Source organism: Delphinus delphis, chromosome 14 (genome assembly GCF_949987515.2).
Source record: "Delphinus delphis chromosome 14, mDelDel1.2, whole genome shotgun sequence".
Classification (NCBI taxonomy): Eukaryota; Metazoa; Chordata; class Mammalia; order Artiodactyla; family Delphinidae; genus Delphinus; species Delphinus delphis.
In genome coordinates, this window is record NC_082696.1 from 11,856,890 (window position 1) to 11,874,713 (window position 17,824).

Sequence of the window (17,824 nt, forward strand, 5' to 3'; positions counted from 1 at the left end):
GCAGAGTTCTTACCTAATTTGGCTGAGACAGGAACGCGGTTCTTGAGGGGTACCAGGCGATCTTTACATGTTTTCTCCAGAGGTAATTCACACTTTATGTGACGCCTGAAGTTCTCCCTCAGAATAGATCGAATCACCTTGACAATGTTGGTTTTGCTTTCGTTGTCACTGGCGGGGAAAGAGAAGACATGTTGTAGTGTCTGCTGTCTCGTCCTGCTTCCGTTCCACGCCTCCTGGCCCTCCCGTGGCACGTGACTGCTCTCAGCACAGACTGACAGCGAGTCACCCAGCCTCTGTGTGCCTCGGTCTCTCGTCATTTACAAAAGGAGCGAGAATTGATCGCTTCTGAACTTCCTTCAAGCACTAAGATTTGGATGTATATTTAATCAATGTATATTCTCCTAGAGCCGCAGTTGCCAGTTTGGAGAGGGTGGGTGTGATCCTGAAGTCATCAACATTCAGGAGGGCACTAAAAATAAACCCACTTTTAAGAGAACATAATTCTGTCTTATGCCCGTTGGCTTTAATTTCTGGAAGTCAGTAATACCTGCAGCACAACTGAAAGATGGTTTCTGGCCGTCCTTCTATTTCTGACTTGGTGTGGATCAGCTCCCATAAGGAATTATTTTCTGTCCCTGTGTAAAAAGAAACAAGGGGCCGCAAATTTGCCAAAGATGCTGTGGTAAAGGACACTTGTGAAGCTTAAAAATTAGTAACTTTTTAAAGAGTTAAATATTCCACATCCTGACTCTCATCATTTTCTGGTGTGGCTCCTCCTATGTATGACTTTCACAAATAGTTACAAGAAGTTAAATACGTTGTAGTTACTTTGTACACTTCCTGCTAAGGTTTCCCATCCGTCTTGGTGCTTTCGCCCTACCCTGGATTCCATCTCTGGGAAAGAGGTTAAATGGATCCCATTTTTCAACCCCGTTCCTTAGAAGGAACGGTAGGATGTGCTCAGGCTCTTGAGGTAAAGGAGGCCAGCCCCAAACTCAGTCATGGTCCAGGAAACATGAGCCCTTCCAACGAAAACTGAACAGGGGCCCAGCCGTCACTGCGGGCCTCAGCCTGTTGGTCCTTTGCTTAACCAGAGGTACTGTCACCAGGACAGGGTTATTCTGAAAGGATCTCTGAACATTTTCCACAGTGGAAATTTTTTTTTTATATCACCTGTAATAAAGCTTAATCTTAAGAAATTTTCTGGTGTATCAAAATTTGTAAAAATTTAAATTTGTGGACCTTTGTTTCTATAACAAATTTTAGAGATAGATATTATCCCTAAAGTTATTAAAATAATTAGAAATATTAGGATATTAGAAAAATGTTGAACACCATCGACAGTGAAAATAAGGAAGCAATAAAGAGAGGTATTTGGCAAAGAAAAGCCATCCACTGGCATTTACTTTCTCCAATCTCTCTTGTCCTCATTTTCCTTGCCTATAAGATAAAATACCAAAAATTATTCCCAGGTTCTTTGCTACTTTTTCATTCCACAGTTTAAAAATTCCCTTAAAATGTTTTTTCTGGCATTTGTACGACACACAACAATTACCTGCTGTATTCCCCAGTCTGACTTGAAGCGCGGATATGGGGATCAACCAGCGAAACTTAAACGGATCCAGGTCAGCAGAGTTGTGTGCCGGCCGGGAGTTCGACGGCTGCAGCGTGAGAGCCCACCAAGAACAGTGTTAAAGCAAGCTCGCTCCCGCGGGCATGTGCGCGCACGACAGAAGCTGTGAGCTCACCCTGGTGCAGACCTGCCACCGTGTGGGGCTCAGGATGCAAAAGGGAATCAGGTCAGGTGTGCTCTCAGGGATTGGGGACAGGGCAGAGTCGTGTTTTGGGAAGCAGAAAGTTCTAGATCTTTAAGCAAAAATGACAAGCAAGCTTTCCATGACCCCATGTTACCTCTAAAAAAAAAAAAAACCCAAAATTACACAGACTCAGGTGTATGGAGAAAACGTGGACCATTTTTAGGGATAGAAAAGCTGGTTTTCTCTGTAGGGCCCAGCATGGGTATTTGTCTACATCTTCTTTTAAAACAGACGTCTTTGGTGGGGAGGATAAGAAACACCTTGAGTATCTGATTTAGTTAGTTACCTCCGGAATAAGTCGCATCACTCAGTGAGGCCTTAATCCTTAGCAGGCTTCCCAGTTCAACAATAGGAAGATAACAGGCATGAAAAGATAGCTTTAATTAAAATTAATTCATGTCTTACCAATTTCTTTTTCAGTTTGCAGTTTTCTTTATAAACCAATATGACGGCTCTCTTAAAAACTAAAGAAAGGAAAAAAGAAAGAAAAGACTTTCATTATTTAATACACACTCTCCCAAGGTTGAACTGTAGCTGAATATTTTAATAGAACAAAGCTCTACAAGATCCCATGATGCTGACATGAGTGAATAAGTGGTACTTCCTTCTGTTCATATTTGAATTATGCAGAGGTACCTGCTAATTTAAGAGCCATTATCTGAAGGAGATCCTGGCATTTTGTTTTCTGAATTCCTGTTTTGTTTTATTGAACGCTGAGGACATGTGTGTTCGTCTCAGTGAGCATGCACGGTCTATACCCACTCTCCCAGCTGTCCGGGAGAATTAAGACATTCTGAAGTGCAGCAAACTACTAAGATAGCAGGTTTCAAAATAGCCTCGGGGAGATGTGTTCCCGTAACACGTGGTGAGATCCACTAAGCCAAGCAGAAGGGAGGAGATGAGTATGTAGGGCAAGAGTTCTAAAGAGTTGGAAGCTGTCCATGTTAAGTCAAAGCCATTAGAGCAATGATTCTAAGTCCTTCTGGAAATCACGAGTTAGCTGGGTTTAGCAGGTTCTTCATTCTTGACAGCCTCTTTTAAGTTTACATTCTTTTGAATGGAGTACTGACCGAATACTGTGAGCTCGAGGTCCTTTCTGGCTTTTCCTAGAGACAGAAATGGATTCAACCAGGACACTGTAGAGTGCATCAGAAGTTCCCCCATTGAAAGTTCTGTGACCTAAATGGCAAAAACAGGAGATCAAGAAGACGTGGAAACCCTGGGGGGAGGCTGTCTCATATGAGAGAGGGATCACACATATATGGTCACAGAAGTACGTTCACTTTGATTTTTATGGTTCCTGTAAACATGGGGCCTTAAATAGTGGCGATTTTGAAAATATGAGCTAAGCATCAAACTGTTTGAAAAATAACATAAACGTGAAGGCATTTTGCTCCAATGCACACATTGTTTGTGGGTGAGACACGCCTCCTGCCCTGTGGGATGGCATTCCTTCCACCTCAGTGTCAAGGTTCATCCCAAGTGCCTTTGTTAACATTTCATCCAAGACCTAGTACACTCACCACCTCTAATCCCAAAAGTACACTAGGTCTGCAGAGGTACCAACGTTGAAACTGATTGTAATTAAAAAAAAAAAACTACAGCTGTTTTCTGTTCTTGTCTTTTTCTATTTAAATTATATTACTTCTTATATGTAGGCTTTTTAAAACTCAAAATTCTAAATTTAGTAATCCAGCCAGAGAAGAAAAATAGAGAAATTGTGACGTTCCACTTAAACGACTTTTGTAAGTAAGGAGGTAGCACCGATATTTGAGGTTAGAAAAGAAAAAAACAAAGAAAAGCTCTTTTTTTTTTTTTTGCGGTACGCGGGCCTCTCACTGTTGTGGCCTCTCCCGTTGCGGAGCACAGGCTCCGGACGCGCAGGCTCAGCGGCCACGGCTCACGTGCCCAGCCACTCCACGGCATATGGGATCTTCCCGGACTGGGGCACGAACCCGTGTCCCCTGCATCAGCAGGCGGGATCTTCCCGGACCGGGGCACGAACCTGTGTCCCCTGCATAAGCAGGCCGACTCTCAACCACTGCGCCACCAGGGAAGCCCAAGAGAAAAGCTCTTAATTCTCTCCACATGCTGACTGCCACTGCCTTTATCCATCCTACCCCCACCAGCCCCAGCGCTCCATTTATGTTCTAGCCTCTGGGATCTGTCTTAACCTCACACTCCACGGGAAAGGAGGAAGAGGTACAGATACGAGCTCAGTGATGTTTCTTCTTTTTTTTAATACGATATTAACAGGACATAAGGTTATATTTTTAAACACATGTAATCAATTTTATGTTACATTTATACCTAAGTGGTGAGGCTTGTTATAAGCATTAAGATCAAAAAGAAAATCTTAGGCATTTTCTCCTGCACGAAGTCCCTAACAGGTGGCCTCCAGACCCGGTGGTCACAGGCATTCAGCCTCTCAGGATCCCGAAGTCCTACTGACCTCCTTCTCTGTTCCGCTCTGCTCTGCCACCAGCTGGTCGAACACCGTCCCGTAATCCTCGTGTATCTTCTGCATCTCGTTGATGTGACTCGCTACTGTCTCCATTGCCTTCAGGGCTTCTGCAAAATACGCAAATCATATTTACAATTTTGGTTTGTTTGAAATCCTTCCCAACAGCAGTAATGAAAAGGTTCAAGATTCAAGCCAGAATCCGAGACCCGTTCTCACTAAGAGCAGCAGCATTCGAGTATGATGCAGGCAGCCCACGGTAGCCTAGTTACAATATGAAGAACAGCAGAGTTCTCTTCCACCTCAAATTCTTTTTGAAATGAGGCAGAGTACAAGTAAAAAGTATCACTAATAATAAGCTATTTATTGAGCCCTTTCTATTTGGCATGTTCTATGAGGCGATTTATGTGAAGCATCTCATTTAATCCCCACAATAACTCGATGACTGTAGGACCTGTTACCAATGCCATTTTACAGGTGAGAAAACTCAGGTGCAGAGGGGTTCAGTTTTTTGCCAGACTTCCAAAGACAGACGTAAGGAGTCTGAGGCTGACTGGCCACAGGATACCTGCTTTTGAACTTTGCCTCTCCTCCTGGACCACTTACTGGAATAGTGATCAATGACAATTTTTCTTAACAACAAGCTGCAAGAGCCTCTGTAAATGCCCAGTTGCCAGAGCAATTGCATTTATGCGTGGGCATGTGAGGCACAAAATGATTTCATCCAAGGCAAAAAGAAAATTTCAAGTCACCTCCAAATTCACTATTTTTCATACTTTGTTCTTCTGATTTGGTATTTTAATTCAGTCTGGAGGGACGCTGGGAAGAAAACTTTTTAACAGACCCCCTTTAAAGATCATCTTAATGCAAAGTGAACCGTTCACACAGTATTTGAATGCTAATTGTAATCTGTATCGTTTATGCATAAGCTGTAACTTTCATACAAAAAAATTATCCTCATTACTTACGATACAAAAGTATGCTTGTCACAGAAAAACAGCTAGTTTCATTTACACTCTTCTTGGTGTTTGCTATTCAGTAATACTAATGTTTATTAATAAGTTTGTTTCCCTCTCCACGTGCTTTATTACAGGTACCGTAACTGGACCTCCTAGCTTTGACACGTGGAGAACACATCACTCTTTCTCTGCGATCCAAACAGCAGCTCTTTAACAGATACTCTGTTTACTATCAAAGTGAGGGGCTTTGTGTATCTGACAAATCTGTATCTTAGGCCAATAATTTCTGAGGTTACAAAAGAAGACACCTCCGCGTCAGCCGTAAAAAGCTTCACGGGTCCTCTGGTGTTGGTTTCAGAGTCAGGCTCCGCTCAGAGCCGTCCACAGGGTGGAGCCTCACACAACATGTTTGATCAGCCGCACGTGGGCAGCAAACCACACACAATTTCAAAGTTGTAGGAAAACAGGCCGGGGTTTTGGTCCTGGCAGCACTCTTTGTTTGTTAACCACGTAACCTGAAGTAGTTTATTTCAACTCACTGAGCTTCAATTATCTTCTCTGAAAAATGAAAATGGAAACACCCTTCCAGAGGCTATTCCAGTGAGATAATCTTTGCCAAAATATTTTGCCCACCTTACAGGGATGGCCATACTACCTAGCTATTTTCACATACTAAAATGGTACCTAAGGTTAACAATCACAGTACTGACAAATGTTCCAGAATGTGAAAGCAAGCAGGGAAGAGGGGAGCTCGTGGGCCTGGGGGGCGGCAGCCGTCACATCGCGGCCTGGGCCCCTCGCTTCTTACCTGTCAGGTGGTAATGCTCTTCGCTCTCGTGGTCTGTCAGGGACACGAGCTCCTTGAGCAGCAGTGGGTACTTGAGCACCCTCTGAACGGGCTTGATGAGGTAAGACTCCAGAGTGGAGGAGTGCTGCTTGGTGGGGTTCCGGGCGTCCAGAAAAGCCTTGAAGGCTTTATCAGTTTTAGCTACAAGCAGATGCATTAAAAGACCCTTAGAAGAGCACAGGAGGATGAATTAAATTCTGCTTCATTTAGGTTTTAATGGAATTACAGATGATCCACTTCTACAGTCCTCCTAATGACATCCTTCAAGAAAAACCCAGATGCACCCGTGGGTCACTGCCCGGCTGTCAGGGTGGATTCAGCACCGCCGCTCTGTGATGAATCCCATGAGAGCTTAAGGGGGCTTACGTGGCTGCCAGAAGAGTCCCAGCCACACACCAAAGAGGGACATCGAGTCAAAGTGCAGAAGTGTCTGCCTTTAAAGGCACATTCACATGCATACCCATGAGAGAGACTGGTATAGGTGCTGAAAAAGTGAGTTTCAAACGATTCATAAAGCCACAAAGCAGTGTATCCAAACCCTATGCCATACCCCCCAAAAGGTTCATAGAACAAAACAAACCAGTGTTTTTTTTCACGGACCTAGCGCAAATTGTTTCCTATTCTATACACTTGAGGGCTATCTGCAAAGCAAGTTTTTTCCTTTAAAAATAAGTTGATAAGCACTGCAGCCTCCATCTCTACAGTTCCAAGCAATCTAAACCTTCCACCAGATTCAGACCCCTCTGGGCAGTGAAAACCACCTCTCTGTTCCGTGTCACGAAGGTACACACACGAACCCAAGTGCTTTCAGTTATGAGGGTGCCAGTGGACACCCCAGCTGTTGCTTTGGATTCCACCTGCTGGCACTGGTTGACCAGCTATTGGAATTCAGCCCATTTGGATGAAAACAAATCTTTATTTGGGGTTTTGTACAAAGGTAAAATGGAACTTGTAGGCGATGCAGTACCATTCTGAATGTGGCTACTACACAAAGTGGATGGGGAGATGATCCTTCATCTTCGTGGCAAAGAAGGAACTGAGCAAACCATTGGTATGCTTTTAATTTACTACACTGTCGATAAGAAGGTGTTCATGGGAGGAAGCTAGCTCTTTCTGGTTTAAAGAACTAGAGGAGACAGATTGGGCTCTGTCTTGTTGGCCTGAAGCACTCAAGACTTCCCTTTTTCAACTTGAGCCTGTTCTAGGATTTAAACCAAATGGCAGAACTGCATCAGTGGACCTGGCTAAACACTGTCGGTGTCTGGATGAAGCCTACGCTCCCTCCACGACAGTACAGAGAGGCCATTCCCCACTTCTGAAAAAGAAACACGGAAGAGCAAACTCCGGATTCTTTATGGCAATGCCATCAAGGAGCGTTTGATGACAGACAGAAAGGGCTTGGAACGTAGCTTGGCTCCTACTTCCCTGCTGACACAACTAAAAAAGTTCCAATGCAGAATCCCCTCCAGCACTCGCCGTCGTCACGCAAGACAGCCCTGGTTCACTGGGCAAATCATAACGGGAGTGAACTACACGAGGCCAACCCTAACTGTGAAGAAGGCATTCAAGTCCTGGGGAAGTCACTTTTTATCCTGGGAATTTGTAACAGTTTAAGCTTCAGTAGGTTCAGATCCTACTTCCAGGTACACTTGAGAAAACGCAGGTAGCCTGGCGAGCTTCCCTGGAGACGGTTCAGGTGACCTTGAATAGGATTACATATATTTTCATAAGACGCCTTCCACTGTAGGGCCCATGCAGAACAGGAGCAACCCCTGGGGACCTGTATTTGTTTGATGTTCTCCGTGCAGGTTGAATTACTGCTGCTCATGACCTTGAGCTTAAAGGCCTCCTCTCATCTCTGCCCCAGAAATGAGAATTCCAAAGAATGGGATAGAAAAATATCTTCTGAAAGAGACAAATCCGAGAATTCTAATCTCATACCTAAAGAGGTGTGTGATGACTGAAAAAAGCCTTTGGTAATAACAAAACCTCAGTTGAGCATTGCTAGTTTAGGGTGTGGTAAAGGAAATGTTCACATATTGAGGTCTGGGGAAGTCATTCTGGCCTATACACGAGTGAACTTTAATGTAAAAAACAGCCTGTTCGTGGCCTTTCAAACATACACTGTACATCTGCTTTAATTATTAAAGAAAAGGGTGCATTGACCAGAAGTAAAGAATGTCCATGTTAAAATTAAAGATGAAATGCCTCCCTTCCTGGGACGCCAATGCTGGTCCTCCTTCCATGATAAGACTTCCTTCCCAGGTGCCAAGGCCATGCTGACTGGCTGTGTACGTGCTGATCTGGTTTTCCTGAAATCTGGAAGGAATGTATCCCTGACTTGTTTGATGTTCTTTGTTCTGACAAGACATGAAACTGTGCTGACAGCCCTGCTTCTCCAGAGCAGATCCTCAGAGGAATCAGAGAAGCTGTCTTCTGGGCAGTACTCCTCAGTCTGGCTCGAATAAAACTCTTTTCTATTCCTATTATAGACTGTTTATTGATTATTTTTGTCAACAGGTTATTACAGGAATAGCTTAAACACTGGGTTGATGACAACAGTGATGGTGACTGTGGCACAAAAACTCCCTCCAACACTCCTACACCTGGAGAAGGTCACTGCTAACATCAAATCTCTGACTGCACTTCCCAGGACGGGCTGACTGGCCGGCCCGTCACCGAAAGCCCAGGCAGATCAACGTGTTGGCCACTTGCCCCCAAGCTGACCCGCTGCAAGTCGGCGGCCAAAGCTCAGGCATCTCGCCAGCTCCACAGAGTAATGTTTGCTGTTGACATGAAGGGGACGAGCAATGCAGGTGGGTCACCCAGGTCCACTTGGACTTCAGAAAAATAAAAATGTTCAATTAAAGTCAATAAAATAAAATAAGACGATAACAATGTGGAGAGACGGAAGGTACTTCAGTGACAGAACGTGGCCTGTGACAAGCGCCCAGTTCACCAAAGGGGCTTTAATTTTAGTTAACACACTTCTTGTGAGTTTGGTGGTTGCTGTTTGGTGGTGGTTTTCTGCAGTGGATCCTCGGGCTTAAGAAGAAGGTTAACAGGAAGGAAAGAAGGGAATTCCCTGGTGGCGCAGTGGTTAAGAATCCACCTGCCACTACAGAGCACACTGGCTCGAGCTCTGGTCCGGGGAGATCCCACATGCCGCGGAGCAACTAAGCCTGTGCGCCACAACGACTGAGTTTGCGCTTCTGGAGCCCGCGAGCCACACCTACTGAAGCCCATCCTCCGCAACAAGAGAAGCCCCCGCTCGCCACAACTAGACAGCCCGCGCGCAGCAATGAAGACCCAACACAGCCAAAAATAAAAATAAATTAATTAATTTTAAAAAGAAAGAAAGAAAATGGCATACATTGCTTTCTACCCCCTGCAGCGGCTTATACGGTTGGTTAAAAGTTTTCAGAGCAAGGCATTTGGTGAAAAAAGAAATCCAGATGCAATTTAACAGCAAAGTGACACGTGGCAGAGCAACATCTCTGCTGTTCGGTACACACGTTCACTGTCACCAGTACACTGAAATAAACTGAAAACTTCATGTTTGTCAACTTCAAGGCCAACACTGGAGCATAATCCATTAAAATTACACTTACCCCTACTTGACGAATACAAATTTACTCTTTTTAAAATATATATATTTACTTATTTGGCTGCACTGGGTCTTTAGTTGCAGCACGTGGGAACTTCGTTGCTGCGTGTGGGATTTTATTAACAATTACAATTTCAGAAGTATAGCTATAAAAGGTATGAGCAACTTACCCCTCTCTAGAACCTTCTGCACTTTAATATGATTAGCACAGAATCCGCTATAGAGTTTAAAGTGGTCCGCGTAATAAAGGAAAGAGCCTCCGAGGGAAAACAGTAGTTTCTAGAAGGAAAGAGGAAAAGTTACATCAGGCGTGGTTTAATCAGTGTCTGTCTGCTGGCTCTGGCATGGTGTCTGACCGCTTTGCTGTCTCCATGGCATTTGTCTTTCGCACACCAGAGCGCTAATGCCTCGGGGAAGGCACTGACTAAAAGCAGCCCCGGGCGGCCCCCTTTGCCCAGTAGGTGGAGAACAGCCCGGGCGTCCCTCTACCACAGCTTGTTTGATTGAAAAGTTTCTGGCAGCAAAGCCTATTGACACAGTGCGCAATCAGGGACAAGAAAGAACGTTCTAGAAAAAATACGTCTGACACAGTGGGATATAAATAATCTGAGAGGCTAATTAATAAAGCTGACTCTGCATTACTTGGGACGAATGATGCTTGCTGTGTACTTTCTTGGTCCCTTTCTACTGCCTTCCGCCTGTCCCCACCTGGAGGGACCTCTTGCCAGTCACCAATGGCCACACTGGAGACAGGGCTCCATAGAAGAGGAGGCTCTCTCAGAGCCAGTGAAAACCTAGGTCCCATGACCACAGAGATGCAGAATCAGAGGCAGGAGGTGCTCTTGCCTCAGAAGCAATCGCCCTACAGATCCTTCTGCAGAGCTGAGTAAGGAGCGTGCGTGTCAACAGCAGGCAGACTCCATAAAAGCTGTGCTGCCCAGACGTCTGAATCGCAGAGCATTTACTCTAGGGAGAAACGGAGCCGCCTTTTACCACCTGCCAGAGGAAAGCCATGCAATGAGAGCGCTAAACTTACCTTTTCAATAGTCAAGGGACAACACTATCTCTTCAAAGGGAGAATTTTGCACCGTTCCCACCTATGTTTGCTTTAAACCTAAGTCTAAAATACTTACTCTGAACTGCGAGGGGGTTTCAAGTATGTTAAAGTCAGCCGATGCTGAAATCCCATCCTCCAGAGTCTCCAGAAATACCTTTTGAAAGTCAAGCATCTCTGGCAAACTTCCAAAAAGTGACTCCATCTGTGTACGTGAGGATCAGAATTCGAAGAGAGGGTGTTAGCGACGGCGACCCAGATACCACTCTACGTCCCAGACGCACAAATGAACCACAAGTCATTCACCAAGAAGGAGACAGAAGTGAAGCCTTTAAAGAAGACGGCATATTCAGTAGGGGACATAGCTCACACACAGAGACTTTGACTGCCCCGGTCCCTGTAATACTAAAATAATTGGAAGTGGGTGTCAAGTTTTCAGAATTCAAACTGGGGGGAAAATGGAAAGAACTAATTACTGTGATTTAACATTAAAAAGCCATGTATTAAAAAGTAATGTGGGGGACACCTTCTACTACAAAAGGGGCACGGTCATTTATAACTCCGGCCACTGTGTTTCACGGGATGGAGGCCACATAAATGGCTTTGAAGGAGGTGACGCTTGGGTCTCTCTGAAGATCCGAAGTCTCAAATGTTCTTTGCGGATCAGTAGATAAAATCTAGGTCCGCTAAAAGGCAAACTGAGACTAACCTATGGGTCAGCGGACGAAGGGAAGGTATTTACCTCATCTTGGGTCAGAAAGGTCTCACTTTGAAGCGGCTCCAAGTATAAGTCAAAGAGGCAGCTCAGATCCTGAAAGACAGAAGAGAGTCTTTAACCCTTAAGTCTCCAAAATACCCAAGCGTTTCCGGCAGCCCGGGCTGCAGCTCAGACTCGCATTAGGAACGATGAAGTTTATGTCCGGTTGAAACGCTTGGCCCTGCAAGTGGTGGTTCCTGCTCAGCTAATTCAGAGAGGTTAACAACGCAGTACGACCAGCGTCTGGACTCCACATTTTTCTTTACAGCTCGATCACCTACTCTGCGTATCTGAATATCTCAGTGGCAGAACCAGGACCTTTCTTTCGGCTGCTGCAGCAGGAACACTCATTTCCCTTCAGAGAAGTGAGTTCTGGCCAGGTACCTCTGTCAGGTGTGGCCACATCCGCTGGCCGACCTGGCTTCCTTGTCTGCCTCAAAGAGCAAGGCGACAGCTCCAGTGTGGACGGCTGAGCTGACACGGACGGGACAAGATCCGGAGAGCTCTTCGGCTTTGGGGCTGACGCATGAGCAGAATTTCAAACTCCCAGGCTCAAATGCAAGAAAACATTTCTGAAGATGAGCAGTCATCATGTTTACAGTCTAGGCCATCTTTGAATCTCCAGTAAACTGGGCTCCAACAGTACAGAATAGTGGGAGTTGACTGTATTTACAAAACTCTTTAGATAAAGGTTTTTTTAAAATAATTTGAAGCCAAGATCAGGATATAGTTTAGTGATAGAAAAGAGTTCTTTTTCTTGTTTCATTTATTCCAAAGAATTCTGAGTCCCAAACTATGAGAAGTAGGTAACTACGTCTGCCTCCTTTTACAGTGGAGAAATCCAGCTCTGGAGAGCCTGGTCAAGCCAGAAGCCTCCACAGCCTTGTGGTGTAGGTCCTGAGAGCAAGTGGACAGGCCTGTGACACTGAGTGCTTCACAATCAAATCCGCCCTGGCCTTCCCGACCTCCCCAGACCCCACGGCGGCCGCTGCAGAGCAGGGAGAGGTGAGAAGTCACCGAGTCTTATCTCAGGGAACACATGAATGCTGAAAACGCCAAGTCACGTGCAGAGGGTCCAGGTTACAAAATAAGTAAAAGTCCATGTTGAATGTATTAAAAAATGAAAAAGGGGTGTGTGTGTGTGTGTGTGTGTGTGTGTGTGTGTGTGTACGCACACACACCAAGGCTTAGTTCACGGACACAGTGTGTTAGAGCTAGAACAAAACACCCCTGTCTCAGACCCCAGTTGAGGGGCTTGGAGGGAGCCGCCCAAGGCCACTGCAGCAGGTGAAGGCAAGGCCAGGCCTGGATGCTCAGCTCCCACACTGCTGCCAGCAACTGGCTGATGAGATGAGTTTAAAACCATTCCAAACCGTCAGCAAATACTTAAAGCAAAAGAACTCTGTCTTCCCAGGCACCTGCATTTTTTGTAAAATGCTTCTCAAACTACTAACTGAAGCCTCTGAGATGAATAAATGAACTCCCCGGGTAGTGAAAGGTTCGGCCGCTGCCCTGTGTGATGGCTGGGGACGCCTGCGAGACGCCCGGCACCCCCGCCGCGGGGCTCTGTCCCGCGCGGTGACCGCCTGCACTCCGGAGCCCGTCCCAGCAGCTGCTTGCAGACAAGCTGTTCCCTGGTTCCTCAGCACCTAAAGTGATCTCCATTCCCCCTTCCCCTAAACCGGTACAGGCTCCCTTCCCACAGATTGCAAATGGCAAACCAGAACATCTGTTTCCATAGTGAAAGCTACCTCGGTAACAAAACGACCGGGGAATCTAATTTTTGCAAGCCCTCTCAGCCCTTCCATCCTCTCGCCCTGCCCTTCAGCAACTCGCCACTTCAGGGAGCAGGCCTCTCCCTCGTGAGTGGCAGGGTCCCCGGCAGATACCTGGAGACCCCTGCCAACATACATACAACTGGCTGTCACAGGAGGGGAGCAGGAAATTGTGACAGCATCTTCTGTTACCTTCACATAGGACTTCTCTGTGTCCATGAGCTCCTGGATGACTTTTCGGAGGCGATCTGCATCCGAGAGGTGGCGAGCCAGCGGCCTCGGAGGCGGGTCCTGACTCTCCCTTGGTCCTTCCATGCCGTTGGTCTGGGTGTCGTTATAACTCCTACAGAGCGCGGCGATCTGCTCAGCACTCTGGGAGGGAACAAGAGGCACAGGACGTTCTCCATCATTATCAACAGCCCACCAAAGACACAGGGGCTCTCTCTCTGCCCGGCGCCCTCTCAGGAGTCTCACGGGGCATTTATCTAGGGCAGCCGGCTTCATTCACCTCAGACGACGCTGGCTACCATTCAAGGTTCTGGTCGTGAAGATATGAACTTACACTTGTTCAGTACTTACCCAGGATGCTTTTTCGCTTTCACAGAGGCTGTCTGACAGATGCTTCTTTAGTGCTGAGACTAGAGAATAAGGCAGAGCTAACCCTCTGCAATACGGCTGAGGTTGCTCTAAAGTCAAGGTCATGGCTCTGTGAAAGCACAACAGACTCATCCGGTCCTCTCTGTCCCTCAATGGCTGGCCTAACAGAGCTCAGTTCCCACACTAAACGGCCCGGAGAGACTCAGGAACGGGGCAGCAGGGCAGCAGTTTTAGGATGGCCTGACCACAAGGGCCTTAGATCTGCCCCTAAACCCAGCCCTGGAGCTCTGCAGCCTCAGGCCAAGTAGCGGCATTAGGAGTGAGAGTGTGAGCCGCTGCATCAGCTAGGAATGGCAGTAGAGGGCAGGATGTGTAGGAAAGATAAGGTCCCCACGCCGAAGCGGTGCAGAGCCCGGGGAGCAGATGACACGGGAAGCCTGGCGAGGCTCCGTGGGAACCTTCACGGAGGAGGGAGACTTGAGCAGCTTCTGAGCGGGAAGCAGACGTGTCAGACCCAGGACGTGGGGGCACGGAGGGTTCTCATTCCAGGTAGCGGGAACAGAATCACACACGTTAAATGGCAAGAAGGAGCGGGAACGCCTGCGGGGGTGAACAGCCTTCTGTGCAAGTTCCTGCTCAGACTTAAGCACGGCATGAAAAGCCTTCTCCAGGGGAAGCCATGTGTACACTCCTGCCTCAGGCTGACGCTTTGAGGTCTCAGATGTGCCTCCTCCTATATGCCTCTACCTGCCTGAAGCATCATCAGATTACACTCAAAGTATCTTTCTTATTCCTCTTTCTTTCCATTCCTCCCACACACAAGCTCCAGCCCATCTTACCACCCAGCAGCCCGTAAGCCAGCCAAGGGCAGGGTCCTGCCTTTCTCTGCCGTCGCCCCCAAGTGCTCAGTGCTGAGTCCACCTCTGGTGCACCGACGTGATTACTGAATAACAGAGCAGCTTAGTCCCGACACGAATGACCAGTATCCATCCATCTCTGGCAACTTTCTGTCCCTCAGCTAAAACTCTCCTTTCTTCAGCTAGATGTCTCCATGCCTGGTGTCCATCACGCTGTCTCGGGTCAAAAGCTGCCCCAGTCAGAAGCACCTCTTCATTCTCATTGAATTCGTTTTCTTTGCCTGGATATTTCAGGACGGCAACAAGCCACACAGCACATTGGTCAACCTCAGCGGCCAACTTGTTACAGAGCTGCCGCCTGGCGCACCGAAGTGCCTCCCTCCTCCTCTCCTCCTCTGTTCTACGCCCCACCCGCCTTTCCTCAACATGGTGTCTTCATATGATGGGAGCAGACGACACTGACACTTGGCATTGATGTTCTGGCTAGACTTTCAGTTCAATCTGGTGGGAACCAATTGCTCTGCCTCCAAAGAAATAGAAACCAGCCCCTGCACAAGGAGATAAGACCTGCCAAGAAACACCAAAGCGCAGCCTGTGGCAGACTGGAAACCAACACGAGCCTGTGTGGAACAAACGAGAAATGTGACACACGTTAGACGAAGGAGAGCATCATGTTGGAACAGGCTGTCTGGAAGGCTTCAGTGAAGAGTGGATTGTAACTGGTCCTGGAAGGAACGTGTACCAAGGGAGAACCACGGAATGAGCCAAAGGCGGCGGGTGGAGGGAGGCGGTGGTGGTGGAGGGATAAGCCCAGTAACATAAAGAGCCCAACTCAAGGCGGGGGGTGAGAGCGGGGCCCCCGCAGATGTCTACGATGAGAACTCCCAGACTGCTGGCCTATTTCATATAATTGCTTCTCCTGTATTTTGGCATTAATCTTGGTGCAAAAGTTAAATCAACCATGTAACAGATACTAAACCTCCAACTAGACACACAGACACATCTGAAGTGATTTACTTCTAAAACAGTTGAAGCATGTGTAACCACTGATGATCCTCCTTAAGTACACATATCATCCCCTTGTTTTTATCCTTAACTATAACACTAGCATATTGCTGGTAATGCCTATCAGAAGATGTTCACTCAGAGTAAACTTTCAAAGAACAAGAAAACAGACATGGGGCTTCCCTGGTGGTGCAGTGGTTAAGAATCTGCCTGCCAATGCAGGGGACATGGGTTCGAGCCCTGGTCCGGGGAGATCCCACACGCCGCGGAGCAACTAAGCCCGTGCGCCACAACTACTGAGCCTGTGAGCTAGAGCCCGTGAGCCACAACTACTGAGCCTGCGCTCTACAGCCCGTGCTCCGCAACGAGGGAAGCCACTGCAGTGAGAAGCCTGCAATGAAGAGTAGCCCCCGCTTGCCGCAACTAGAGAAAGCCCGCGCGCAGCAACGAAGACCCAATGCAGCCAAAAATAAATATTAAATAAATTAATTTTAAAAAAGAAAGCAGACGTGGATGTTAAAGCACAATTAGAATGCAACGTGACCTATCAAAATGTCTCATAACATGTTTGAAACAACCAAATCTCATGATTCATTATTGAAGAAACTCCAAACTGTTCGGTCTCACCCTAGAAGCCTGACGACACAGCAAAAGCCAAACAGAGCAGTGCAGCCAAAAGGTGGCTTTCCTTCTCTTCCAGGACATGAGCCTCACGATGGAGCACAAGGGAACATCACCAAACCAGCCCCAATTCTGTCCTCCTCTTCCTGCTTCCCACGAAGCAGGTGACTTCAAGCCAGGTCACACGTTTGCTCTCTGGGAGGGGCTATTAAAAAACACCCACAGCTGGACCACCTGAATCAGAATCTTTGGGGCCCCAGGTGTGCTGCTGTGTGACTCACATGAGAACTACTGGTCTACCCATCAGTAGAGAGAGCATTCTGCCTGCGGTTTCTGGGAGGATCGTGTTGTCCCCAGGGTCTGCACCACAGGATGGCCACGTAAAAGGTGTGTGGACTGAGCTCACGAGATAAAGAGGAAATAGGCAGAATCATACCTGTGCGCCTGGTGTTCTGGGTTTGGCTTCACTCACGGTCCAACAGCCCAAGATAATAATACTGAGACTCTCAAACTTACTTATTTGAAATCTCTATACTGGTATTTGCACCACAAGCTCAGACAATACAACTTTGCAATCCTGAAAAACAACGGTTTCCAGGGCTGTAGGATCCACATTAATAGCTCACATATACTGTATAAAATAAGATCTGACAAAATGCACCATAAGTGAAACGGCAGCTGGTGAGATGCAGCTTTGCCTTGCTGGGATGTCAAAAATCACACCTAACAATGCAGTGTTAAAATAACGAGATTTTAAAAATAAAGTATCTTGCCATTTTAGAAAATCAGAATTCATGTTGAGAACGCTTCTGGTAAGATTAAGTTGGAAAAGTAAATGTTAGCTGAGAGTTTCACGGCAAATGCACTTTTGAAGGTAGGGCTCATAATGAAGTGCTCAAGTGCTACGAAGTCACCGTAGCTGCTGTCTAGGGAAGGTTGTGAGGATTACCTGGGCTCCAACAGGGCAGAGCCACTAGAAGGAGAAGAGTAATTGTACCTACGTCTTTAGATCGTATCTGAAAGAGTCACTTGGTTGGTTATATTTCATTTCCTCCGTTCTTAGCAATGGTTTTAAAATTGAACTGCTAAAGGTAGAATTCTGGGTGTATCTGATAAGCAGTTTCTAGGAACAGCGACTATTTCGGTTGCGCTATTTTCACATGTACGCGTGGTGATGGAGGTGAAAAGCACAGACAAGATTGAGAGGAACCGAGTTCCAGCCCTGGCCCTGCCCACAGTCCTCCATGCGTGCTGGGCAAGACTCATTGCTGCACCTTCAATTTCCTTATTGATGAGACAGAGGAAGCATTACCTAGCCCATCAGGTAACCCCTCAAATTGCCCTTTGGACCACGGAGAAAGGGGAACTTGGATTTGTTGAGCACTTGCTGTATACGAGACAAACTCAGGGGGCGGTGTTCTCCTAGAACTATCAGGCATTCGGTCCTGACGATGCGACCGGCTGAGA

At 46.8% G+C, this 17,824-nt stretch overlaps 1 protein-coding gene across 1 annotated transcript in view; it reads right to left on the bottom strand.

Moving 5' to 3' along the window:
* Window positions 1-17,824, bottom strand: part of LOC132436828 (rho guanine nucleotide exchange factor TIAM2) — a 434,430-nt gene that overhangs the window by 1,908 nt on the left and 414,698 nt on the right. The window contains 11 exon segments of the mRNA XM_060029732.1: window positions 14-168; window positions 548-635; window positions 1,556-1,661; window positions 2,223-2,281; window positions 2,888-2,996; window positions 4,270-4,388; window positions 6,046-6,225; window positions 9,862-9,970; window positions 10,825-10,950; window positions 11,488-11,556; window positions 13,470-13,649. Of these exon segments, the coding sequence (XP_059885715.1) occupies window positions 14-168; window positions 548-635; window positions 1,556-1,661; window positions 2,223-2,281; window positions 2,888-2,996; window positions 4,270-4,388; window positions 6,046-6,225; window positions 9,862-9,970; window positions 10,825-10,950; window positions 11,488-11,556; window positions 13,470-13,649 (1,300 nt within the window).